Consider the following 27235-nt stretch of genomic DNA (forward strand, 5'->3'; position numbering starts at 1 on the left):
AGGTGTCCATTAAAAAGTGATAATGGACCCCTATGAAAGAAGTTCCAGTCAAATAGACTTATTGTTGTAAATTATTGCGCTGACTAAACGGTAGTTGGTAACCATGGCAACAGAAACTCAGATGCCAGGCAGCAGACACCAGATCAGAGCAGCCTGCAGACTTATTGAACGATGTAGGAAACTATCTGAGGAAGTTGACCGTTTGAAACAAAATGTTGCATCATCCTCTGGACACACACAAGCTGTAAGAGCTGCACCCGCCCTCTGAAATGACACTTTTGTGTCACATAACATAACATTAAGTAATCACCTCCCTTCTCTCCACTGTTCTGATCTAATATAACAGCTGCGGCCGACCGAGCTGCAGGTTCTGTGTCAGAGCCGGTTAAGAGTCGCCGCTGGAGACATGCCAGATCACGTCTGTGACGGGGCGTCGCTGTTAAAGCAGCCTGCAGACTTATTTAACGATGTAGGAAACTATCTGTGGACTTTGACTGTTTGAAATAACATGTCGCATCATCCTCTGGACACACACAAGCTGTAAGAGCTGTACCCGCCCTCTGAAATGTTTGTGTAACATAACTACCCACCGAGCTGCAGGTTCTGTGTCAGAGCCTGTTACCTTGACAACGCGTCACAACGAAATTGTCCACTCAGCCGCTTCTTGTGAAAAACTTACCATTTTACTGGTAAAAAACAACATTAACGCATTAATAATTTATTTTAAATTTTTTTCTTTCTTAATCGACCATGGTATAAGCGGGATAATGCCCTCCAAGGTGATTCACGCCTCCGCGTCGTCCATTAATTTATGATAATGGCCACCTGGTCGGTCATTATCCCTTACACACACACACACACGCATATATATATATATATATATATATATATATATATATATATATATATATAATACATGTAGCACCATAAAGGCCAACCAAAACAACCGAACTGAATTTATTACTACCAGTACTTTCTATATAAAACACACAGATCAACAGTGGCCAAGCCTTTTCTCATCTACATATCATTATTTGCAGTCTTAGCTTCTGGATGAAAAAAATATTGGCAACAAACACACAACAACATATTTATATATTTACACATTTTCCTCCAGGTGTTTTGTGCCATCTACAGTTTTCACATTGCTATTTCCCTAATATCCCCACAAAACCAACTCTGACTCAGCTTGTTTTTGCTGCCACTTTGCATCAAAACATCTTCTTGGCCTTATTCCAGACTGTAAGTCCCTTTTTTGATATTTTCAGACAGACATTGATCTAAGCTATCTAATACGTCAAAATTTTGACAGGAAGTGGCCTCATCATAATTTCTGGGTAAAAATAGAGGTCTCTTAGCAACATGGCAATATTCTGATTTATTACAAAAATTCATACAAATTTATCATGGATGACCCATTGTGCATTCACCATAGAGTCTCTGAATAAACACTACAGTTTGCAGCTGGATTGTAAACCTCTTGGATATTAATACCTGTAAAACTTCCATAGATCACTTTTAACAATAAGCTATCCATCACATTGCTGACAATAAGCAATGGCGCTCATGGGTGCCAGTGATCTAGAGGAGTTTTAAGGGCTAAGACAGAAGAAATTGAAATGCTAAGAAACTGTACCAAGTTACATCAGCTGCTGGATCAGAATGAAAATATTTCTCATGCTTTATTTGGTCCTTTAACAAAAAATAAAAATGTGCTATTCATTACTGTGTGATATGTCAGAATTATTGTAGAGCAAAAGCTATCCACTAGAGGGCAGAAGACAAAAACCTGATGTATGCAACAGAGTTTTGAGCAAACTTTTTACCATAAAGTGTTTAACTTTTCACTCAGAAACATTTTGAATCAAATATGATACATTAAGCATTAAAGGGCTGAAGTATATGTGACTTTGTCCACTTCTTTTTCGAATAACCTAAAATGTTTCATTTAATAGTTTTGGTGCCTTCTGTATAAATCCTTTCTCTGAACATGTTCAGTATGTGTATATTTCCTTAAATAAACATTAACAGAAACCAAACTAATCCTGTTTTTTCATGTCAAACATGCTGTGACACTTTGAAAAGAGTGAAAGAGTCTTTAACAGTTCCACCAGTACAATACAGAGCGAGTTTATGTGTTAACTCTTCAGCAGTGCAGCTTAAGACCAGATAATGAGACACAAAGTTTAAAGTAACAGATTCAGTCTTCATTAAAAACATACACCTCTTTGTTAAATTAATGCTGAGTAATGATGTGTTCCCTTCCATGTTACCTGTGTACCATCTGGTCCGATCCGGTCTAGAGCTCCAATGGTACTATACAAGAAACGGATGATCTTCAGGAAGTTGTCATCACCGATACTCCAGGACCCATCAACCAGGAAGACCAGGTCTGCTTTGGCCGCCTTGCAAACTGGGCAGTTATGACAACAGAAAAGGGAAATATATTCAGAAACAAAACATTATTTTCTTTCTTACTATTGTTCTCATGCCTCTGATTTCTTTGGCTCATTGTTGATGTTTAAAAAAATCTTCTGATTTCATTGTGATGGATGAGTTCGGGAGTGAAAGATTATTTGATTGATTACTCTCAAAGAAGTCCCGACTTCTTGAAACTGTGTTAAACTCATTAAATGCAGAACACAGAGTACCCCTCGTTGCTCGTCAGTCATTCCACTGACTTCCTTTCCTCCCATGAAATCACATTCATGGGTCAGTCGGTGCTGCATTGATCAGCAGACAGCTTCATTTACTGAATAAAGCACACAGACAGCAGCCTACAAATATCATAAATCCACTTTCGTAAGGGGACAGGGATTCAGATAGATTCATTTTAGAATTGTAAAAGAAGACTAAATTGTGGATATGTACTGTTTACTTCAGCCAGAAAGGATTATCACACTTTTTAAATTAGAACAGAAATAGTACTACTAAAAGCAGAGTACAATTTAGAAACTAGAAGCACTCAGAGAGTGCAGACCTCCACCAAATCAAAGTAGTGATTTTGCCAGTGATTGTGGGTATAATTTTTGAGTTGGAGGCTCTAACAGCAAATTTATCCCTATCTCCCCATAGTAAAGAATCCTTTAAAAAATTCCTGGATCCGGGTGGTGATACGGATCACCTCCAAAATCTAATCACTTGTTTGTCTTTCCATTTCTGAAATTTGCTGAAAATTTCAGCAAAATCCATGCTGTCTACATGATCACTTGACTAATATGATAACTCCCAAAATCAGATAATAATCAGATTTTGGTCATATTGGTGGTGATGGGGTCCTTTAACATGTAAAAGCTGCTGTTAAACCACCTGAAACATATCTTAAAGACACAAGACCTACATAGCATCAAAGCAAATTTTAATGTACTGCTGTCTATTTAGTTGTTTTAATACAAAACGAACATCAAAATTATGGCCTCTGGCCCGAGCAGGTACTTCCTACCTCTCCTCATCTGCAATGCTAAAATAATTCAAAAAGCTTTTCTTCAGATGCAAACTTAGTTTAGGCAACAGCTAAAAATGTGTGTGTACAATCCTGCAAACAGTGATTTTATAGACACTTGAATTGCTTATGTCTGACTCTAATAAGAAAAAAGTATTTATGAATGAACACTAAATGGAAAGGTTTACCAGCTATACAGTCTTGTTTTTTTTTTCTTTATTATGCTGAAAAAGTAATTAATTCTTGTTTTCTGCACCATCCACTTATTAGAAAATTTAGGGTCTCATTAGTTTTGATGAATCAGGCCTCCTATCAGAGATTAGGTCTCTCATTCTTTTCACATAATCAGGTGAAATTAGTTGTAATTTTACAGGTTTGTGTGTTAACATGTTCACTGGAATAACTTCATCAGCATTCGTTGTTGCTGCAGGAGGTGGAAGTAGACATTTGTAAGTCATAAATGTGTCCCTGAAACATAAAAAAACACCTTCCTGTGACTTTATATTGACTCATTATTGTTCAGTTGCTGCTCTTTCTCACCATGGCTGCTTAATAATTGATTGAATTAATTGATAGCTCATGCAGCCGCCAGTGTTTGTGTTCCTCTCAGAGTCGATGCATTTTGGATGGGGACTAATTAATCTGGTTTATTCAGGTCAGGTCTGGTTGTGCTTGGATTCCCTTCGGACGGCATCTCACTCTTGTGAAAATTAATCAAGGAGCTCTGGTTCAGGAAGGTTTTTGTGGATTTATGTTGCATTAAGAGTACACTGTTGTATAACAACAGGGTCTGCAATTAGGTTTCACCTTAGGCTGGCTGCCTTCATTTGGGAATGTCTTATAAGCACCTTAATGTATAAAAATGTATAAAAGCTGGCGTAGGTGTCATTTGTGATTAATGAGGAGATGCTGAACAAAAATACAGTTAAGTTTCTAAGTATTCATTTCAGCAACTTGCACCGTTCAGAGAGCATCCGGTCATCACTCCGAAGTTTTAGTAATAAAAACTTGAACAGCTGCACAACAAAATGTCAGTCAAAATTTTGTGTGTAGATACTCATTTTGAAATCAAAAGCCTCATTAAATGAATCCATAAAATTAATTTTTAGAGACTTCATTTGCACTGTTTCTATTTTTATAACCACTTCCTCAAGCTTTACAGTTAATATGTAAGTAGCTTGAATTAATTCATATAAGTGCGGGAGCAGTGCCTCTCTTGGGGGCCGTTTAATTGAAACCTTTGTCCTCATTCATAAAACTGCTGATTTCCTCAGAAAAATAAGTAAAAAGATACTCCTCTGAGTGACAGATTGTTTTTTTTCTTTTTCTAAAGGCAAGTAGGATGCATCATTAACATGCAAGTAAGAAGCTGAACATGGAGTCTTCTGCACAGATACAACTGGTAAAAACAGCTTGTACTTATAACCAAACTGTTAATTTTATAATAATGTGAAGAATTTTAATAACATATTTAAAGCAATAACCTGTAACTGATCCAACCTTCATAGCATTTGGGGTTTTTATCTTGTGTTGCATTTATGTGTTACATGAAGCATGTGTGCAATTACTCCAACTGAAAATTATGACTTCTTTCTATGCCCTACATACATAAATGCATGAACCTGTATTTATCTGTCAGAGGCAACTGTGCATTTGACTTTTGAGTTTTATCATTAAACGTTCCTCACTCGTCCAAAAATCTCCAACATTTTATGTCAAAAGTAATCATTGCATTTTGATTTATATGCTTCATAACGATATGTGCATCAACTAAAAATAAACACATACTCCTGGGTAAACCAGTTGTTTTTAAGTGATAGACAGTTGGGTGACAACAGTAAGCAGTATCGAGAGGCATCAACGAGCAGACTGCTGCATTTTGTGTTGCAAATACACAGAAGTCTTTTCTGCAGCGTTGCTTAAATTCCCCAGAATTATGAGAACCTGCCCAATCAGCACATTTAGACCTTTGGAAACCCTAAACGTACGAGAACTACACTATGCATGGGTTATATCAGGTCTTAATGAGTTAAAACCTCACATTTTTAACCCTGTTTCACTTTAAAATGTGAAATAGCCATGAACTTAACCTATTGATTAGTGATTAATAACAACATATAGAGATATATTTTCACTATGTCACATGAAATTCCTGTAAAACATCTGCAGCATCACAATGAAGATGGAATGGGTTGGAGGGTCGTTTAGAAGTTAGTATAAATAGCAATTTGTGCACTTATATGCTTGTTCAGTATTAAAAACAGCAGAAAAGCTGTAATAATGTATGGTATTAAAACATCTGACCCAAAAGTCCCTCCCCGACCATTCATTCTTATGAAAATCTAATACTTTAAAACTTGTGCTGTGCAGCCCAAAAAATCGTTTCATTACAAGTGAAAGTCCTGAATTTAAAACAAGGTATGGTAAAGTAAACAAGGTCATTTGTACATAAAGCTTTCTGATGGTTCCCTTAAAAACGTTTAGAAAGTTTAAACAGCGTAAAGCATCAGTTCAGGCATCAAACTGTAGGTTTAGTGCTGAGTAAATACACTTCAGTGTCTTCTGTCAGTGGCTGTGATTCCATTTTATTCCTGACATATGACAACAAGAGTGAAACAAAGTGTCCTCATAAAGCAAGTCTCTGCACAGACTGAACACCTCCCACATATCCTCAAATGAGCAGAGAAAGATGCAGAAAGCAAAACATACATACAACAGGAATATAATAAGGGCACAGTCAGAGATAAAAATAATAGATAAAATAAGAAGTCATTTTTCTAACCTTCTTTGGCAGCAGGGATTGTGGGTAGTGGGGTGGTGGTGGGAGGCTTGGTCGGTGCTGGTGTTGGGACTGGTACTGCATGGAAAGAATAAACAAAACAACCACAGACACACAAACCCATGAAAACCCACAATTATGACCACAATCATCACAAAGCAAACGCCATAGACTAATTGACCCCATAAATAAATTCTTCCTCTAAAGGAAACCACACAGACAACTGAGGAGAGGGCCAAACCAGAGACAGCCCACACCTACATCCATCACACACAATGTGTAAATCGGCTACATGCAGCTGTGTGATTTCAGCTCCAGTATAATTTGCTAGATGGATCACAGTGTCAGTTGAAGTTAAAACCAAATGCCTGCTGTCACTGCTTTCAACCTCTTGACTGGATTCTGTGTGTGTGTGTGTGTTTGGTGCTCACACTCTCCAAAAGACACGAACATGTATAGATTTTATGCATTCAGTGGTGTTTAGGCAGTAAATCAGCTACCTGAGGCTGGGAATTACTAGTGATGGCAGGTAGGGAGCGTTCGGTAGTGGTTGCCTGCAGCGATGGGGATAGTCATTTGGAGAAAAGGCTCTGGCTTTCATTTGCATCAAAACAAAGCCATAAATCATCCAAGAGAGTCTCTGTAGAGCTACAGTACAGCAGGGAGCAACTTCAAGCAAACACATCTGCTTTAGGGATAGAAGTTTCTATCTTTATGCCTTCCTTTCTTGTGTCCCTGCGGATTTTTCTTAGTCTTACTTCAACTTCTTCAGCTCAACATCTCTTCAACCTCTTGTCTTCACTGTATGTCTCCAGAAAGACCAATTTCTTTCTGTCTTCTTTTATTTTCTGCAATCCAGCTTCTTCCCTTCAGCTACTCCTCTCACTTCAGGAGTTTTAGCACTCCACAGACATGAACTGAAAAAGGCTCTGAATTTATGTGATGACAGTTAAGTCATCTCCAGAAACAATACGTCTGGAAAGATTTTTGTCATATTTCTATACAAATCATATTCACATACAACAGTACAACTTTAACTTGACCTAAATTGTGGCTGCGTATAATCAGCTTACAAATTTGCAAATAAATTTGCACAACATACTAATAAATTCAGAATGATAATATAATACTCCAGAATGCATTCTGCTCAGAAACTTTCTAAATCATTAAAACAAGGTCTTTGTACTGTAAGTCATGCATTATTTATATATAAAAATGTGATTAAAACAAGAAAAAAACATGATTTTACCTGCCCAATATCTGCCTAAAGGGAATAACTAGGGTATTGTGCATTTGTGCAGTTTTTATGCACAAAGTATGATTGAATATCCCAAAATATTTTAACATTTTATCTCCTTTTTTTAACCATTAAGTTTTGTCCGGGGATTTCCCTAACAGTACATACTTTTATGGCTTCTGTTAATAATGCAAAGTGACATTTCATGACTGGTGATTTGCCACCCATTTATCTTTTGTTTGTATTGTAATTGTTTTAAAATATTTTTCTTTTTTTTTTTTTTTACTAAAAGGAAATCTCATACCATAATTAATCTAACTGACTAAAGTATTCAGGAACAAGGATGCTAACTGAAATCCTCCAGTGAAACTTGGCTAATTTGCAACTTTAAAGTGACGACAAAACTAAACTGAAAAAACTATGAATTTACTGCATATGGCGCTCTTGACTATAAAATAAAGCAGCCCACCCATCCTACCACCCCTCCCCCTCCCGCCTGGTTTCCAGACAGTGGGTCTTGATTAGTGTTTGGAGCTGCTGCAGAACAAAAGGCTCACTCTGAAAGAAGGATGAGGATTCAGCTCTTGTCACTCCCACAGGGATAAAAGACATGTTATGTTGAAATTGACGTGATCGTCCTCCCAGCCTGAATTGGACTTTTTTAAAACAATGACAGCTGACAGCAGTGTGTCTGTGTGTGTGTGTGTGTGTGTGTCTGTGTGTGTGTGGGTGTGTGTGTGTGTGTGTGTGTGTGTGTGGGTGTGTGTGTGTGTGTGTGTGGAAGCGACTGTGTTTGTGCTCTGTTGTTATGACACGTAGGTGTGTAATTACATGGGAGTTTTTTATGGATGAGGTAATGTATCTACAAATGTACCATTGGGTGTGCATGAATAGGTTTATGCTAAAATGTTAATAAAAAAAAAAAAGCTGTATTAGCTTTATTAAAGCAAATCATTTCTAAATCATCAAAGATCCTCAGAAAAATGTTATATTTTATATTTAGATATTGAAATAAAAAGACTTTTGTTGTGTCTGAGATGTTGAATGTGAATTTCTGTGTCTGTGTCCTTACACGTCTTCACAGTTGCAGTGACTGGAGGTCCTTCGGTCCCATCCTGCAGCTGAGCGTACACACTGATCTTGTACTCTGTGTTGGGCTTCAGATTATTGAAACAATGTCTGCTTGATCCTCCGCTAAGCTTGGTCTCCTGTTTCTGACTACCTGCATTAAAAATACAAAGATCACCTTGTTAGTACTTCTGAAAATGTCATCTTTTTGTGGAAAAGGATGTTATTTTGAACAAATCAAAGCACTGAAACATTGCATGTGCATATTAATTGCAGATCCATCCATTTTCTATACCAACTTATTGTAATGCAGGGTCGCAGGAGAGGGCTTGAGCCCATCCCGGTAAATACGAGGCGAGAGGCCAGGTATACCCTGGACAGGTCACAGTCCATCACAGGGCCAAAACATAGAAACAACCACTAATGCTATTGCCAGGGAGAATTTAAGAGTGACCAATTGCCCTGACATGTTTTTGAAGGTTGGGAGGGAGCCAGGCTACCATCTCAAACCTCTTCCACTCTGCTGAGGCTCAAACCAGGAACCTTTTTGCTGCGAGTTAATGGTCTTAACCACCACACCACCATGAATATGCAGTTCTCAACAGGATTTCAAAATTATTAGAGAATAAATGAAAACAATGTTACCAAAATATCTAACTGTTACTATGTATGTAGGACTTCTAGCCATGTATGTAGGACTTCTAGTTATGTATGTAGGACTTCTAGCCATGTATCTAGGACTTCTAGCAACGTATGTAGGACTTTTAGTCACGTATGTAGGACTTCTAGCCATGGCTAGTTTGCAGTCCTCCACCCTGGTTAGTCTGAAATACATACATACATTGGAAAGGACAAAAACACATACAAATAATATACATGTAGAAAAACAAACAAACAAAACTGGTTAATATTCATTTTTTTAAGTATTTGTATTTCCTATTTTTGTTCATTGTTACACTTCAATTTCAAAATTGACAAAAAAGTTGTAATCAAAGCCATTGATGCATTTAAAAACACTTTTATATGAAGTCTTCATAAAATTATCAAAACTCAATAACTTATACAGTATTTCTTCAATAAATTACAGTGATTCAATTTTTAATCTTCAATTTTGTATTGGTTGTTTCTATAACGACACAAAATGTGTCACTGTTGACTGACTTCTGTGAACCCAAACTGTTAACACAACACAATAAGTGTGAAGGAATCATTAAATTCATACAACTTATCAAACTTTATAGGTTTTTATAGGATAATGTATCATAGTTCTGATTTTTGTCATTAGCATTTTTTTTCTTTTTTCTGTGGAAATTCACAGCAAGAAGCACTGATGCACTTACAGAAAAATCACAAGCAAAACCAAAAATTCACATAGCCTTGCTGGTTTTGCACAAGGTGGTGCACATATTTCACATGTTACAATCAAGGTTATAATAGTTTTGGATTTTTTATTAGTTTTAGTTTTTATTTAGTTTTGACTTTTTATTTTCAAATTCAGTTAGTTTTAATTAGTTTTTAGAACATATTTTCTAGTTTTTATTAGTTTTCGTTTTTTAAAAATGCTTAGTTTTAGTTTAGTTTTTATTTTATTTTATTTTTTCTAAATTAGAGTATTTGCCAGGTGCAAAATTCAAAATAATCAGAATAAGCACTGTAAAATAAAAACTTAAGATACACTTTTTAAAAACTGTATCAGGAGGAAACATGAACAGCCAACGACAAATCAAAGACAAGACAATCATAAGACAGTAGCCTTAAGTAAAAAAAAAAATAAAAAAATGTGTGCAATGCTGCTTCTGAGATAGTGTGCTAAAAAATCAACATAACCAACATACTAAAGACACACATCAACATAACATGAATCTATTCAAGAGACAATTCACAGTCCTTGGCAGCCAGGAGTCTAAAGGAGATAAATCTGACTAATCATGAACAACCTCAACAATCAAACAAACTCTAGACCAGAGCTTTAATTCATTCAGATGAAACAATTCACAATTAACTACATAAAGAATTGAACTAGAGCTGCAGCAACTTTAGTACAAATCACTGCATCTGTTTAACAGTAGGACCTCACATGTTATACTGGACATGATAAAGCAGTGAATATTTTACACACTGAAAGTGAACGTAACCAGCATCTGGTTAAGATACTGATGTATCTAAGCTGGATGCTGATGTGCTTTTCTTTTCTTTTCAGAATTAAAAGTTTAGTTTCCCAGAAAGACCAGGAGAAAATCATCCATGAATCCATCTCCAGTAGGCTGGATTACTGTAATGTTCTTTTAGCAGGACTTCCTAAAAAGAGCATTAAACATCTGCAGCTCATCCAAAACGCTGCTGCTAGAGTTTTAACCAGGACTAAGAGATCTGAACACATCACACCAGTTTTGAAATCTTTACACTGGCTTCCAGTCAGTCACAGAATAGATTTTAAAACCCTTCTGATTGTTTACAAATCCCAGAATGGTTTAGGCCCAGAATACATCTGTGATATGTTCAGAGAATATAAACCTAGCAGAGCTCTTAGATCCAAAGACTCTGGTCAACTAGTTCAGACCAGAGTCCAGACCAGAGTCCAGACTAAACATGGAGAAGCAGCATTTAACTGTTATGCTGCAAACAAATGGAACAAACTGCCAGTGGAGATTAAACTTTCACCAAATGTAGACATTTTTAAATCCAGGTTAAAAACATTTCTTTTCTCATGCACCTATGCATGAAATCTGCATGTTAGCTTTTTAACTTATCTTGCTTTTAATCATTTTAATGTAATTTATCATTTTATTGTGATTCTTGCTATGTGCTGCTGCCTTTTACTATTTCTTAATATCTTTAATGCTTTTGTTTTATGTAAAGCACTTTGAATTGTCCTGTATATGAAATGTGCTGTACAAATAAACTGCCTTTCCTTCTATGCTAAACATACATAACCTACTGTCCAACACTGTAAACAAAAACTAATTTAAGCCTCTCAAATTCAGCTTTTCAAGATTTTGTGTGTGACTGTATGTGTAGGTCTGTTTGCGTATGTGTGTGCATGTGCGAGACTCTGTGTGTGTGTAACTGAGAGTGTGTCTGTAACTCACGTTCCCTCCCCATGCTGCTTGGCCTGGCTGAAGCTTATCAATCCGTGGAGGGAGGCAGAAAGGCTACCTGGTCCAGGTGCTCCTGGTTAACCTTCATGTGCAGCTTTTCAAATGGATTTTCAGATTCGTGGTTTTTCCTTCCACATATTGTACCACCTGCTTCTTCTACAAGACACTTCATCTTTGACATGGTCATAACGAAAGAAATCCCAAATAGGACTCTCCTCGCTTTCTCCTAACTTTCTCCGTAGCATCACTCTAGCCGGCGCGGGCGGACACGCTGTTGACACGTGACGTCACGGCCGTACGACGCAGACACGTGGCGTAAATCCGGCAGAGCGAAGTAAATAGATTTCATATCAATCCCAAAGCCTTATGTATGAAATAAATTTACAAAAAACGAAAACGAATAACATTTTTGCTTTAATTTTAGTTAGTTTTAGTTCGTTTTGTAAACACACAATACAGTTTCAGTTAGTCATTCTTATTATATATTCGGGTAATATTGTGAGGTGTTGTCATTCATGTTAAAGTCAGCACATGGTAACAGGTAAACCATTGTGGAGGCTACCTTAAACACAACCAAACCTAACCACCCCATCAGCTCAAGTATCAGAGTTTCTGAGAGGTTGATGAAGCCACGCCCCTAATGGGAATATTAAACAATTAAACAAAAAAATGACATGCCCATTCTGAAGTATTAAAATCATAAGCCCCGCCCATTTGTGATGTAATAAAACAAGACACACCCATTTTTGCATCATAAGTTTACCCAGAGAATATTAATAGAATTCTGTCAGTGTAAAGTCTCAGTTGCACTTGTGCATATCTATTTAAGGATACAGCTTCCCAAAGTATTTTCTTGGTTAAAACTGAAAAGTAGCAGAAATGGCAGAGAACAGCAATCAAACAGAAACAGTGCAGAAGTTTCACAAAAATGAGGAAACACTGGCACGGGAAAAGTTATCTACTGCGATAGCTCAACTTAAAAAATTATACCATGAAGGAGAAGAAGAAAGTTACGAGTTGAGGAAAATTCTTTCTGAAATTCAGATGGAACTACAAAATCCTCAAAATCACAATATAAAAGAGAACGAAGACAAAGAAAAGATAGCAGAACTTAACTCACAAAACAAAGACCTATTGTCACGATTAAATAAATTAACAGAAAATGTGAAAAACGTGACAGAACTGAAGCTTACTACATCAACACTGATGAAAGCTAGTGAAGAAATGAGGAATTTGTGTAAAAAAAACATAGAACTTCAAAAAACCAATGACAAGTTAAAGCTTACGGAAAAACAAAATCTTGCTACTGAGCTTAATGAAGCAAACTGCGATATGATCGAGATGAAAAAAGTTATGAAACAGCAAGAGCATGAACTGAAAGACGCAGCAGAAAAGATTTTAGAAAGAGAAGAGAAAGTTCTTTCTTTGAACACGACGATAAATGGGCTGAATTCCGTCAGGGACAGTGTACAACAATCAAATAAAGATTTAAAGAAACAACTTGACGAAAAGGAAGAACAGCTGGCATTATACAAGGATCTGCTACAAAAGTGTGAAATAGAGAAAACAGAAAAGATAGCAGAACTTAACTCCCAAAACAAAGACCTATTGTCACGATTAAATAAATTAACAGAAAATCGGAAAATCGTGACAGAACTGAACCTTCGTACACCAAGAATGATTAGAGCAACTGCAGAACAAATGAATTTGTTTAAAAATAACACTGAAATTCATAAGACCCATAACAAGTTAATGCTTATGGAAAAACAGAATCTTGCTACTGGGCTTAATAAAGCAAACTGCGATATAGCCAAGATGAAAAAAGATTCAAAGAAACAACTTGATGAAAAGGAAGAAGAGCTGGCATTATACAATGATCAGTGTCAAAGAGAAAAATACAGGACTCTGCAGGAAAATACTTGCAAATCTAAACTGCAGATTGCTGATGCAGAAATGCCGTGAAGCCTTTAGATGATGGTACATCTCAGACAAGATGGTGGTCCGGTGCAAAATGTGTGTTAGCACTGTCTGCATCGGCTCTAATTGGCATTTATTTTTATCAAAGAAAATAGACTCTGGACAACTTTTGCATTCCTTCAGGACCGGGAATGTTCTAATATCAAATAGGAGAAGGAGAAAAAGCCTTGTAATATGTTGCAAGTGCTATTCCCACACACAATTACATCTTTTATCCTTCAAAGTTTTCTTCTAATGCTCGTTGATTTGGCCCATGGATGGCAAACAACTTCTCTCAAGTTGAGATACTTATATATTTATATATTTATATACTTGGAAATGTGCGAACAGAGCTGTGTTTCAGGCTAAGATAAACCCTTTCCCTGGTTACAGAGAAAGGAATTCTGCTGTCTGCGTCCAGATCAGAACTCCGCTAACTTCCTGAACCCAGTTTATAAACCACCTCTAAGCTATACAGGGATTGGTTGCTACATCTAAAATGAGTGTTTCTTGGTAGAATCTCTCCTCCTTCTCTGAGTTGCGCTATCTTGAAAAATAACTGCAAGTTATAGTAAAAATGCAAAAGGAAACTATAATAAGAAGTAGGTAATAACAATAACAAAAATGCAATGCAAAATACCAATATAAAATTAAATATAATTAAATAAATTATAATGCTACGATCAAGCTTCTATTAAGCATTAGCTGTTAACAATACACAAAACTATTTTAAGTAATGCATCTTTTTGATAAAAGAGTAGTTAATAAGTATTAACTAAAAAACAACCTCTATAGTAATTGGTTAATAAGTTAAAAAATGAGAATACATTTATTTATACCTGTCATCTGAAGAGAACTGAGGCAAAATCTAATGAAATATTGAAATATTTTCAGTATTTTACAAGTATTCATTTTGAAGATACAAGTCTATCACAAAACAAGGTGTCTAAAAATTAGAATGAAAGACGATTCTAGAACTTTCTTTGATGTCAGTGTTCTAAAACTGACCGTACCTTCTTTGCTGATGCTAACATGCCTGTGACAGGGTATTTAAGCTAGTGTTTTAGCCCAAAAGAGACAAAAACAAACAAATAAAAAAGAAATAAAAATAAAAACAAAAAAAAAACCAAACGAAAAAAAAAAAAAAAAAAAAAAAAACGAAAAAAACCCTTAACAACCCCCCCCCCAAAAAAAACGACCCCCCTACCCCACACCCCACCCCCATAAAAAAGAAACAAGAAAAAAAGCAAAAGGCACTGGTAATGGTACTCTCAGAAATGAGATGGGGTTCAATTCCCTGCAGTGCCCTTCTGAATGCATGTAACATTACATCGAATTGAAAATGATCAATTCAAATCTATTTTATCTACTTAATTAGGACATAATGAAGTCATAAGTCATAATCATCAAAATTTTAATGAATAAATGCTTGAAATATCTCACTTTGCATGTAATAAGTCTATATAACATGTTAGTTTTCCCTTTTAAGTTGAATTGCTAAAACAAATTAGGTTTTGCCTGAGGTTCTAATTTTATTTAGCTTCACCTGTACATCCTGGGATGGATGTGGATGTTTATGTGTGTGTGTTAAGTTTCTTTATAAAACCACTTGGACTGACTCTGGTCTGAAACACTGTCTCATGTTGCCTATAGTTACAGTTGTACATACAGCAATTAGATTTTTTTCTAAAATAAATAAAACATAATATTTTAACATGATTCAGCATGGTCTCTTAAAAGATGTGACAGAGGACCAGGGTCTGAGAAACTTTAATTTCCAGACAGCCATTGATTTGAGATGCACTGTTTTCTTTTGACACGTGGTAAAAATAGAAACTTTCTGCCCTCTTGTGATATGAATTACATATTTGTAAATGGCTTTCCCCATTTAGTTGAACAGAAGTTGAATAGATTTTACTGGTGAACACAAATGATAATGATAATGAAATGATAATAGTAATATGCTAACTGGTCGACTGAATTTATGGACCAACTCATTTTAATTTGCTGTCAGTCCACCTGCAGTAGAGAATGTGAAGTTGATGTCACGTGTAAGTTAATTTAGACATCATATTGTATTATATCTGTGTCAAGGCATCAATACCTGTGTTAAAAAGGACCACTTTTAATCAGATTAAGTTTTCAGTCAGATTAAAATGCTTCAGTGAATCATCATCAGATTAAACTGAGAGGGGTGGTGTAAACTTTTACATGTTTGATGGACATTTTATGTTGTTGATGTTAGAATAAAATCTTCAATAATTCATAACTTTCTAACATTTTTACATTGCTGCAGTACATTCAGTGAGGGAATCATAAGGGGTCTCAGTGAACTGACCACTTAAACTGCTTGTTTTTAAAACACTGATCTTTTCAAACTTCTGTACTTTCCGTATGGTTTCTGTATAATTTGTTTAATTTGGGGGTTTCATACGCCTCATAATTTGTTTAAATCTCAAACCAGAAGCTTTTCAATCAGATTTAAGAATATTTGTCAACACGCTTAAACCATTTTAAAATGAACAATATAGCGTGTGCTTGGAGCTGATTCAATTAATAAATTCTCTTTTCTCCTGTCCCTGTTTTGCATGGGTGACCTCTCACACATCCTCCCAACTTTTCCAAACTGACAATACTCTAATACTGAGAGTCTCATCCAGTTTTGAATTGGTTTGAATCCTTGTGTCAATTGGTAACCACAAGTTGAGTTCCCTAAGGTGCCATTTTGGGCTCCAAATGTTCAGCATCTGTATGCTTCCACTAGCTTTTATCATAGAAACAAACCAAATATTATATCATAGCTGACAACACTCAGCTATATTACTACCTCCACAGGGACTCTGGTCCCATGCAAAGTTTAATGTGGGCCTCAGTAAAATCAGTACTTGGATGTGCCAGAATTTTAAGTAAAATAAAGAACTGAAGTCATTGAAACCATTTACATGCACACCAAAAATCTGATCATTACGTGATTCCTAGAGTTATATTAGATAATTTATGTTATCACGTAAACAGCAAAATCTAATATCCATTATCAGATAACTTCCATTTTTAGATTATGAGAAATTCGATTTACACACATAGATTTCTCCCCAAAACTCCCATGTCTTCATGCATGTAAATCCATATTACCCCATTTTTTACATGTGATCATGTGTGAAAGGATTCTTTGATGGAAAAGGTTAAAAGACAAAAGTGGCACAATCACAACCCAAGTGGAACAAAAGAAAAACAACCTACTATAGCATGTAGTAGTGGGTTGTTATATTGTAAATAGTTTAATAAACTATAAATAGACACATTTTTAACCAAATCTTCTCTTCTTGAGAACCCATGTTTTCTATTATTTGTGCAAATACAAAAACAATAGGTAATTAACGGATGTTTAAAGATGCTTAATTATTGGTGGATACGGCTGCTTCCATAAAGGCATAATTTAATGAGAAAGGTCCGTTTAATTGTCCATGACAAAAAAAAAAAAAATTGTGTTTTGGAAATTTGACAATGAGTAATCATTAATTTACTACTAAAAATATTGTGTTTTTCAAGGTTACTGGTCACAATTTATACTGTGTATATTATATATACATATATACTGTATATGTGTTAGAAACAACTAAACCCACCAACCAACCAGTGTTTGTTTAAAGAAATACGACAGTAACATAACAAACCAAAGAAGTGTTGCATCACTGGGCTGTTTGACTGTATGGTATGTTGTTTGTGTTTACTGTATCATCAGCTTCACCTTATAGAATTGTTTGATAGAAAGAGATTTGCTGTGCCACTCACTGATTTTAAATTGAATATTGCAACCCAGTAACTGTGAATGATTTTTACGATATATTGCTTAACCTTGTAAATTCTTCACACTTTTCTCGGTCAGGTCCATGCTGCATTATGTGTCAAATGCTTGCTTTGAACTAGCAACTATGAGCCATTCACACAGTTCTGTCCTGAGAAAAAGGACTGGTGAGAGAAAGCTGTTTAAATTTCTTTCTGTATACTCTAAGAGAGGAGGCAAAAACTGTCAGCTTTAAAAATTAAAATATTCATTAAATTCCTGTTGGTTGTTTACACATTTTTGCTGCAAAACTTATTTGGTTTCACTTTTATTTTAAATCATCTATATCCCCATCCACATATAAGTAAACTAAATAAAACCTAATAATCAAGAATAACCGACAGACCAAATCTAATTACTGTTTGTCTTGTCTGTTCACCCACAGCTGATGGGTAGAGTCTACTAGCAAAGTGACAAATAATTTTCTAAGAAAAAAGCTTTTCATCTATAAAACACTTGACATTCACTTGTGCAACTGTCTCACTGTACATGTGGAACATTTTAATGAGGTAAAAAGCTACAGCGCTGAAAACAAACAAAACGCTGTAGTGGAAGCTTTGATAAAACTCAGCATAAATATATGAAAACCAACTTCAACATTGTATATGCGTGAGTGAGCAAATGCATATTTGGTGCAGATTTAAATGAATGTATTAAAAGATCTGTGCAAATCCTATTATCCCTAACAGCAATTTCTTAGCATCTCTTTAAGAAAAAAAAGCTTACCAAGTTATTGATTTTCCATGCTTGAGTCTATGAGTCATGAAAAGCTCTTTGAGGACAAGATAATCTGATATTTTCAGACATTTCAAAATGATTTAATCGCATGGTTGAAGCTCAAGTTGTGAGGATATGGTGACTTAGGCAACCTTTATGGCCTAAGTGCTATTTTTCTCGATTGCTGCCAATCATATAACTGAATTGTAATGCAATATATTCTCACAGTATGTTTTATTACATTTAAACATGAATAAAGTAAAGAGAAGTGAATTATCTGAGAGAAAAACTGGCTTATTTCTGCATATATTAATTCAATAATACCCATCTCTCCTTTAAAAGATTTAGACAGTCTCTATTACTCTCAATTTAGCCTCCCTCAAATCCCCTTTATTTTATAACATCCCATACCAAAAACAGCAGGATAACCTCACATCATTCCCCTCTTTCTCCTGTAGCGGACATATCTCCAGGGTAATTAAATACCAGCTGTGCTGACATAAATCCTCATTTATCTGTATTGTGTGTTGAGGGAACCACTGCATGGGCACTCCCTGAGGAAACACTGGGGAAAATGTGCTTTTTTATGTGACGTTAATGATGGCAGTGTTATTGCTTGAGGCCTAAAGGTGATGAATAACAGCCATTACTCTCCTATTTGCTGGTTGACGCTTGTATTAAAAGTCGATCTTACCTTTGAGATGGTGACTGAATAGTATACCTGTGAAATTGAATCAGGGACACACCATCTGCTGTTTGATGTTATTTTGGTGTGGTGGAGTGTTCTATCCCTTTTAGACATACGGGAAAATACACAATTATGTATGCTGGCGCTTACAGAATCAGAAGCAAGACAATCATTTTAATAATACCAAAGTTGCTTAAAAGAGGTGACTTGTTTTTATTTTTGACAGCTAGCTTTATGATTACATTACAGTTTATGAAGTGTATGAAGAGAACGAGTAGAAATACAAATTCTTTAAAGGAGATTTTTCATTTGTTTACTAAAAAAAAGGGAAAAATAAGTTTAAAAGAAAGGATTTCAGTGTACCATGATGTTTGGGCTTAATTGTTGTGAGTCTGTTGTGACTTTAGTAAGCAGCAGCTTTCTCCTCTTTTCCTCAACCCCACAGAGAATTTCAAATTGAAGCAGTTGTTTGGTTTTTATTGTTTCCATCTTAGTATCGGTGAACAGGCTGCAGGTGCAATCAAAAACCCCAGAGAAGCTCTTATGAAAAGAGTTTGATTATGTTTTTCTCTTCACGTTTACCTCCAAGCACCAGCTGAAATAAATGCAATTACTTGAAACAAGAAGATTTAATCTCTTTATAGCTATAATACCAACCTTTTTGTCTTTATTCTCCTGTATTTTACCTCACGCAGCAAATGTAAATGTCACCATAGCTGTGATTCATAAGCAGTTCTGTTTCCACAGAAAGGCTCAGTGTTCGATTGTACAGCTAAACCTTTAAGACTGTCAGCACCTCTAATGGGATACAACTAAATCTTTGTGGTCTCTAGCTGCATGGGAATTCAACTCCTCCTCATGAAAGTATGCAAGTTTGAATGAATCTCTTCCCCACGGGCTCAGATATGCAGTGTAGGAGCTACATGGAAAGCTGAGGAGAACTAGAGCTTTACTTACACTGTTATGTAGATGCAGTTATGGGCAGTCATGGTAAATAAATGTGAGCCTTGTTTTATAACACACTAGATAAACCAGAGAGCAATATGGTGGTGGAATAGAAAAGAATTCTCCCTCCTCTTTAAGGTCTGATAATGTTTTTTTTTTACTTCCCTATAGGGATAAAAATGTCCTGTAGCTCAGACTGTTGCAAAAAAATTAATAACAAATAAACTAAGGGAAAAACACAACAATTGTCAATTCTAAGAGGAAACCTAAAAATTCCTGGGAAATAAGCTTATGTGTGATGTCTTTTCCTTAAATAAATTTACACCGGTTCGGTTTGGTCCACTTTAAAAAAGTACAAACCACTTCCACCAATAGTAGAACAAACATTTGCACTCTAGTGCAGACCGAAGAAACTAACTCTGGTCTGCTTAAAAACCTGGGGTCTCTGCTGCGCTTTGCTTAGTCTCAAAACCAAAGTAAAGAGACCATCCAGGGATCCAAACAGAGAAACTGATGGAGAGCATGTTGATGTCACATCAACATGCTGCTTCTCCTGCTGCTCATACTGGACAGCTTTTTAGAAACTATAGTTGGTTTAAACAGAAAAATAAAGCAGAAACCCTAAACTAAATAAATTTGTTGTTTAACTGTTTACTTGGGGTGAACGAGCTGGATAAAAGGAAGGATTTCTGTTTAAAAAAAAGAATCACTGGCTAAGATGCACGTGTTACTGTTACTCTAAAGCATTGCAATGCCAAATGTTTATTCTGCTCCATTCACTGTTTTCTGAATCATGCCAGCAAAACAGAGCAACATGCACATGGGAGAAGTTGTCCTAAAAGCCCTTCTCAGACAAATACTAGCTTTAAAATGGCCAATTTTAAACCAAAAATAATTATGTTTCTTAAACATAACATGACAGATCATTTTTATATTATTCAAACCCCAAACGTTTGACTGATTATCCTGTGTTAGATACACTCACCCTCCTGCTGCCTGCATGTCATAAGGGATTCCTCTTAACTTATTCAACTTCATCTAGCTTTGTGAAGTCTCCCTGGCAGGAATGACTTACAGAGATGGAGTTGCTCAGACAGTAAGTTCTGCATTTATGTACTGGACAAGAAATCATTGTGTCATTTGAATATCAAAGCAAAAATATGAATAGAAGCTGCAAAACTAAACCATGAACTTGCAAATATGCATACATGCGAGTGGTAAGGAAATAAAATCAAAGCTTGTGATATGTCACTCCGGCTTTGCAGGCTCATGTCATGCACGCTTCAAGTACTCTGTGATCCTCACTGAAACTGATGTTACATCTTGTTCTGAGGATTTTCTCATCTGGAAAATCTCACAGGTTAGTAGGTACAGCATTTTGGAAGAAGATGCATTACAACTGCTTGGGGCAATAAATATCCTTAAGTGAAATCCAGCTAGCATTAAAAGTGTGATGAAATGCTAATTATCCTGCCATTTCTCATCTACAGTTCAAGTGCAGAATAGTGTTAAGGGTGCCAGCAAAACTAATGAAAAGGACAATTTAAGCTGTTATGGACCGTGCAGCTGTGGCTGTACTCACCAACCAGCGAGTGAAGAGCCAGTCTGTAGGAGCTGGCGTGTCGGTGAGGCTGCCACTGGGTACACACACTGGTCATCCTCACCTGATATGCATTCAGGTTGGTCACCCCGAGATACACTATAAAAAGAGAGAAAGAAATTGTGACTGTTTCAGCTTTTCAGTTAGTTTTGCAATTAATGGATGATTAAAAAGATTTACATGTTACAGAGGAACTTTTTATTTATGCTCATTCGTCAACATAACTTGTTCCATAGGAGTCACATGTGGCAGATTTAGCTAAACTTCCCATTTTCTTTTTACATCGTGCCACTGGAGTGTTAACAGAATTAGCATCGTGACATTTTAAAAAAAACTTTTCTGGAACTTTAAAAATGTGCATTATAGAGCTGTAAGCATTCCTCTCGCCACACTTCCACATATAACTACATTCAGCTCTCATCAGAGAAACCACATACAATCATGTTTCCAGATTATAGTCCTAAAAGCAGATGGCTGGTTGGTTTCAAGGACACCAAAGCACATTTCCATAAAGTTATTTACAGACATAGGGAGAAATATAGCTGCTATAGTCTTTGCTAAAGAAGTTTAGCTTATGCATGTATTCCCAAACAAACCCACACAGTCTATTTATGCAAATGGAACATATGCACTTTTGGTGTCTGGCTTTTCTAAGCATCACTTGTTTGAAAGACATTAGGATGCATGTTTCTGTGAGCTGGTAATGGCCTTGACTCGCCTCCAACAAAACAGTGTTTTCAAGTTGAGCTAAGTACATAATATACATGATTTTGACCTCCATAAAAATGCATAATTTATCTCTGCATATGCAATATCTTTCTAATTTTGTGCAGACAACAGGAGACAAAACATCACTAAGGCATGGATCTGCTGTTCATGTTTGTGCTTATATTTAAAATAAATCATTGGTCCACCTACTCTAGAAATTTGCATAAAAACACCTGATTCAACAGGTAGAGAGTAGCTTTCCAGTTATTGTGTTGAATAAACACACTTGATAATGTGACACTTCCAGGTGAAAACCCTCTAACTTAAATGAGAAATGCATCTTTTTAACGCAGTCTCAATCTCATATTTCACTTCATCTTTGGCTAATAAATCTCAAAATGTGTATGGACCATCAGAGTCCCTGACAGATGCTGCTACAGCTGATAATTTGGGCTGTAAGGTGTAATCAGTTGTTTCTCTGTCATCTCAAAGAGATGCTTGGTGAGACTTTTAGCAGTTATGACTAGGAGAAGAACATGTGGTGCAATAAAAAGGACAAAATTAAGGTTAGTGGGCACATAGAAGACACTGTCCTTATAATAGGTAGCTATACGTAACCCTATAGATATTTATTTGACTGGGCATTAGCATGTGGAGGCTGGACATGACCACTTCCATCCATCCAACCATCAATTTTCCACAGCTTATATCTGAGGTTTGGTTGAAGGGGCAACAGTTTAAGCAGGAAAGCCCAGATTTTCCTCTCCTCTGCCACTTCTTCCAATCCTCCCAGGCAAGCTGAGAGACTTACGTAGAGCCTCCAGTGTGTCCTGGGTCTTCCCCAGGGTCTCCCCTGGTGGGACAAGCTCACCAGGAAGGCATCTAGGAGGTACTGTACTAACCAGATGCCCGAGTCATCTCATGTGGCTCTTCTTGATGCAAGGTAGCAGTAGATCTACTTTGTGCCCCTCTTGGATGACCAAGCTTTTCACACCATCTCTAAAGGGAGAGCCCAGACACTGCGGAGGAAACTTATTTCTGCTCTTTCATGATATGATCTTGTTCTTTAGGTCACTAGCCACAGCTCATGACCAAAGATGAGAGTAGAAATAAAAATCAACCTGTAAAACAAGAGCTTCACCATTTTACTCAGCTCCTTCTTCACTATGCAGAGCCTGCATCACTATGCATGCCGCAGTTACCTGCATATCGATCTAATGCTCCATTCTCCCCACACTTGTGAACATGACCCCGAGATACTTGAAATCCTCCATTTGGGGCAGGATCTCATTCCCGGCCCAGAACTAATATAGCTTTTATTGTAACTCCTAATTTACTCTTTGAGCCTTTCAAGAGTTTTACATTTTAAAGAAAGACACAAGACGGAAGTGACTTCTATTTCCTTTTAAGATTAGCCAAACAGCTTAACCTAGTCAGATCTCCATCAGCAGTTATGCTTTACCAGTTAGCTTTTCTAAACCTAATCATGTCTTATTTTAGGTGGATTGTTCCCTTTAGAAGGTAGTCGGTCTTTTGTTATCAAGGAGCTCATGATTTGAGAATATATACATTCAGTTTAACAGTGATAATTAGGCATTGAGATCTTATTTTGATTTGTAAAAATGGCTTTCTTTTATGTTTGAGTTGTTGTTTGTGCAACTAGACAGTGCAGAATAGATTAAAGGTCATTTGCCCTACAAAGTGAAAGGATACTTTTTTTTATGCTCAACACAATTTTCTTCCCAACATTTATGATACTTATTATACTTAAAACTTATTATACACTTAAAAAGACTAGCCTTATAATCTGGAAAACATTTGAATATGTGTAAATCGAGCATATAAATCACCAGTTTTCACATCAAGTGATGGGTGCTGATATTAGTTGCTACTGTAAAAGTATTTCGCTTGCCTTTACATCACTTTCCATCACTTGAAGGTAGCTTTCAGTTCCAAAATATGGTTACTGTTTTGTATTACTTACTTTCTAAGATGTGTGCTTGTTTTTCTCAACACTAAACCCTGTGCTGTTGATCGTGTAGAATTTATAAAGCCTCGCAAATTATCAGTTCATCAGATTAAACTATAGCTTTTTAAACACCACCACTAACATATCTGCAGTTAACAGGTTTAAAAGGAAACCCTTAAATGCCACTTTTCTTCTTGTTTTCAACAAGTGTGCTACTTATACCGGTGGCTGACATTGACATATCAGCCCACTCATCACTTCTGGTCCAGCGGCTTCATTAACATGCTGTCGCATAACATGACAGACACTCCATTCCCCTCCTGGGATCACACTGGCCTTATCGTCTTGTCCCTTTTTTCAAATAGACCATTCTCACCATCTTTTTATTCAGTTTGTTCCCTTCTTCTGTCCTCTTTGTCTTTTCAAACTTGCCCTTTAATTCAACCAAGACATGTTTAATTGTCATGCAGGTGGTGAGAGCAGCCTTCAGTGCAAAGTGACATTCTCCATTTAAAAGGTACATGTTTGTGTATTTAGCTGACACTTGTATTTAGAATCCCCACCCACAGCGGAATGAAAATGGATGATAGGGTGGGGGTTTGCCAACCCAATTCAAGGACACTTTAAAGAGGAATGCTTTTTGTTGGCTGCTTTTGAACTGTCATGAAGATCAAACTGACAACTTTTTAGGTTCAAAAAGGATGATTTCACCAGTGGTTCAGCCTCCTGTTAGAGAGTTAATTATTATGCAGGAGAGGGAAATCTAGGATTTAACTTGAGAATGAGGCCAGGCACTCAAAAGAAGGCTTCATGTCACCAGTGAGATAACTTCAGCCAGTAAATAATCCAATAATTCTGCAGGTCATTCCAAGGCTGTGGATGTGCCATTACAAGTGTTAGTTGTATATCAGGATGGTGATATCTGTGCGTGACTCTCTGCTCCTCTAATTAGATGAAAGGATAATGTTGTATTCCATAACATTCAGAAAGGTGGCATGGACAAAGAACACATATAAATGATGAAACACTTGAGTAACTGGAACAGAAAGAGCTGTCTGAACATGGAGAAATACTGGTTTCAATGTGAAAGCTTTTTAATAAAGGATGAAAAACCCTTGATGTAAAAAAATTGCAATTCTATGTCACTATTCTGATTTCTATCACAAACTTGTGTCCCTTATTTTTTTTATTCCTCATCCCAGGGGAAAATTTATTTTTTTAGATGAAAGTTTATTTTCAAGTGGGGAATATATATTTTTTTTACCTTTATTACTTTACAACTCAAGACAAACTGCACAAAGTTACTTAAATGTTTAAAGATGACAGTAACACATTTTTTTATCAAATGGATTTACTGTATTTTATTTTATTTAAATTTAATTAAATCTTTGGTTTATTTTATATGTAGCTGTGCCATTTATAACTTGTAAGTACAGTTGACTTGTACAATTACTCAACTATCCAAAGTCTGATTAAAACAAATATTTCAACTGTCTGCAGATTAAACTTTTAACTCAACAGTCTAAAGCTGTTGCTTCGATTTAAAGGAAAGGGCGATGGACTTACGGGTCTTTGCCTTTCCTGACAGGGCCTCGCTGGATCCAGTGGTATAGGATGCTATAACCTTGACACTGTACTCTGTCCCACTCAGCAGGTTGACGATCAGCATGGTGTTCACATCCTCCCCGACAAAAGTCTCCAGAGCTTGTCCAGGAGCTGCAAAGAGGCCGAACAATTGAGGAAAGCAAGTCAAGGAAGAACAGATGACCCGTGAAGGGACGGAGCAGAGAGCAGCAGATTCAGAGGTAATCATTAGGTTCATATCTCTCAAGGAGGAGAGGATGAAACCATATCATCTGCAGTACATGCACCTGATCATTCTTCCTTAAAAAAGCCAGCAGAGTTCAAATGGATTCTTGAAAGAGACTTTAAATGAGTGTAATAAAATTTTATTTAATTTTCAATATTTATTTTGAGTGTATCTGTTACTGGAATATGTTAACATAGCCTTGAACCATTAGCCGTAGGCAGAGATGCTACAAGCTAGTAGCTTAAGGCTTTAGATGTCTGGATAAGTGTCTTACAAAAGACTTAATATTATATTATTGTTACATAATGTTTATGTCTGCTGCAGACAGACATGCAAGGATCATTACCTGATGAATAAATAAAGATAAAAATACTCCCCAAGTATTTACAGAATAATTTACTGAATAAACTATGTGTATAAATGTACGGTTCCCAGAGGAAATTAGTGTCTGAAACTCTGCACAGATATTTTCTGTTCACTCAAGGAGAGCAAGAAAATCCACAACATCAGTGTTCCATCTAACAGATACTTCTAGCTTTTTTCTGAACATAATGATCTTAACAGCTGAATTATAGTTAGTTCAGTTTCTGTAAAGGGTTCAACGTTTTTAATACTGTGATTTGTAAATAGCCGAATTTGGAAGTAATAACTTCTTTTTGTTTGTTGAATGTGTTGAGTAGTTTATTATTGTGTGTAAATTACCCGAAAGAGGTTGGTAGACGACTCGGTACCCCATGGTGGGTGAAGGTGGTACGTCCCAGCTGATCCTGAAGCGGTTGTACCATTCCTCTGACACTCGCAGGTTCTTCGGTGCTGTAAGAGGAACTGATGAAGCAGGAGAAGAAAGAAAGGAAAGATTATTTGTTTTCTCATGAAATGCTGCAAATGTGGTCAAATAATACATGATTAATATAATTCTCCGTACAGCAGGCCTACTGTAAATGTGCAGAGATCATTCATTTGGGTATTTTCAGCTTTGAGCATCATTCTGCACATTCATCTGTTTACATGTTCAGAGAAAAGGTGATAAATAAAATTTTAATTAAAACAATTAAAGGAGTTTGTTGGAGGGGGGGAAGACAATCTTTACAGAAAAGTTGAAAAAAATCTACTTCATTAAAACTAAATCTGCTAATAATTTATATAAATATAATCCTCAACAAGGCTGATTAATTAAAAATTGCTTTAATAACAGACAATGTCTTCATGCAGCAGAAGAGGAAAGTACAGGAAGAAACTAAAAATACAAGAACAAAGATGGCAAGAAACAAAGAAATAAAAAGTTTGATAAAAACCTAATAATGGTTTAATTTTTTTCTCAGTTAAAAGTTTGAAGTCCCTCAACTTTTACATTGTGCACAATTAAATGAATAT

General features: G+C 36.2%; 1 protein-coding gene across 7 annotated transcripts in view; it reads right to left on the reverse strand.

Moving 5' to 3' along the window:
- The window catches only part of LOC121656678 (collagen alpha-1(XIV) chain), a 227554-nt gene that overhangs the window by 110860 nt on the left and 89459 nt on the right, over window positions 1-27235 (reverse strand). For all 7 annotated transcript variants that reach the window (XM_042011787.1, XM_042011788.1, XM_042011795.1 and 4 more), the window contains 6 exons: window positions 26564-26686; window positions 25618-25767; window positions 21357-21473; window positions 8531-8680; window positions 6225-6299; window positions 2274-2413 (listed from right to left, as the gene is read on the reverse strand). In XM_042011787.1, coding sequence (XP_041867721.1) covers window positions 2274-2413; window positions 6225-6299; window positions 8531-8680; window positions 21357-21473; window positions 25618-25767; window positions 26564-26686 — 755 coding nt within the window. The remainder of the gene's footprint in view (window positions 1-2273; window positions 2414-6224; window positions 6300-8530; window positions 8681-21356; window positions 21474-25617; window positions 25768-26563; window positions 26687-27235) is intronic.

Source organism: Melanotaenia boesemani, chromosome 17 (genome assembly GCF_017639745.1).
Source record: "Melanotaenia boesemani isolate fMelBoe1 chromosome 17, fMelBoe1.pri, whole genome shotgun sequence".
NCBI classification, from domain to species: domain Eukaryota; kingdom Metazoa; phylum Chordata; class Actinopteri; order Atheriniformes; family Melanotaeniidae; genus Melanotaenia; species Melanotaenia boesemani.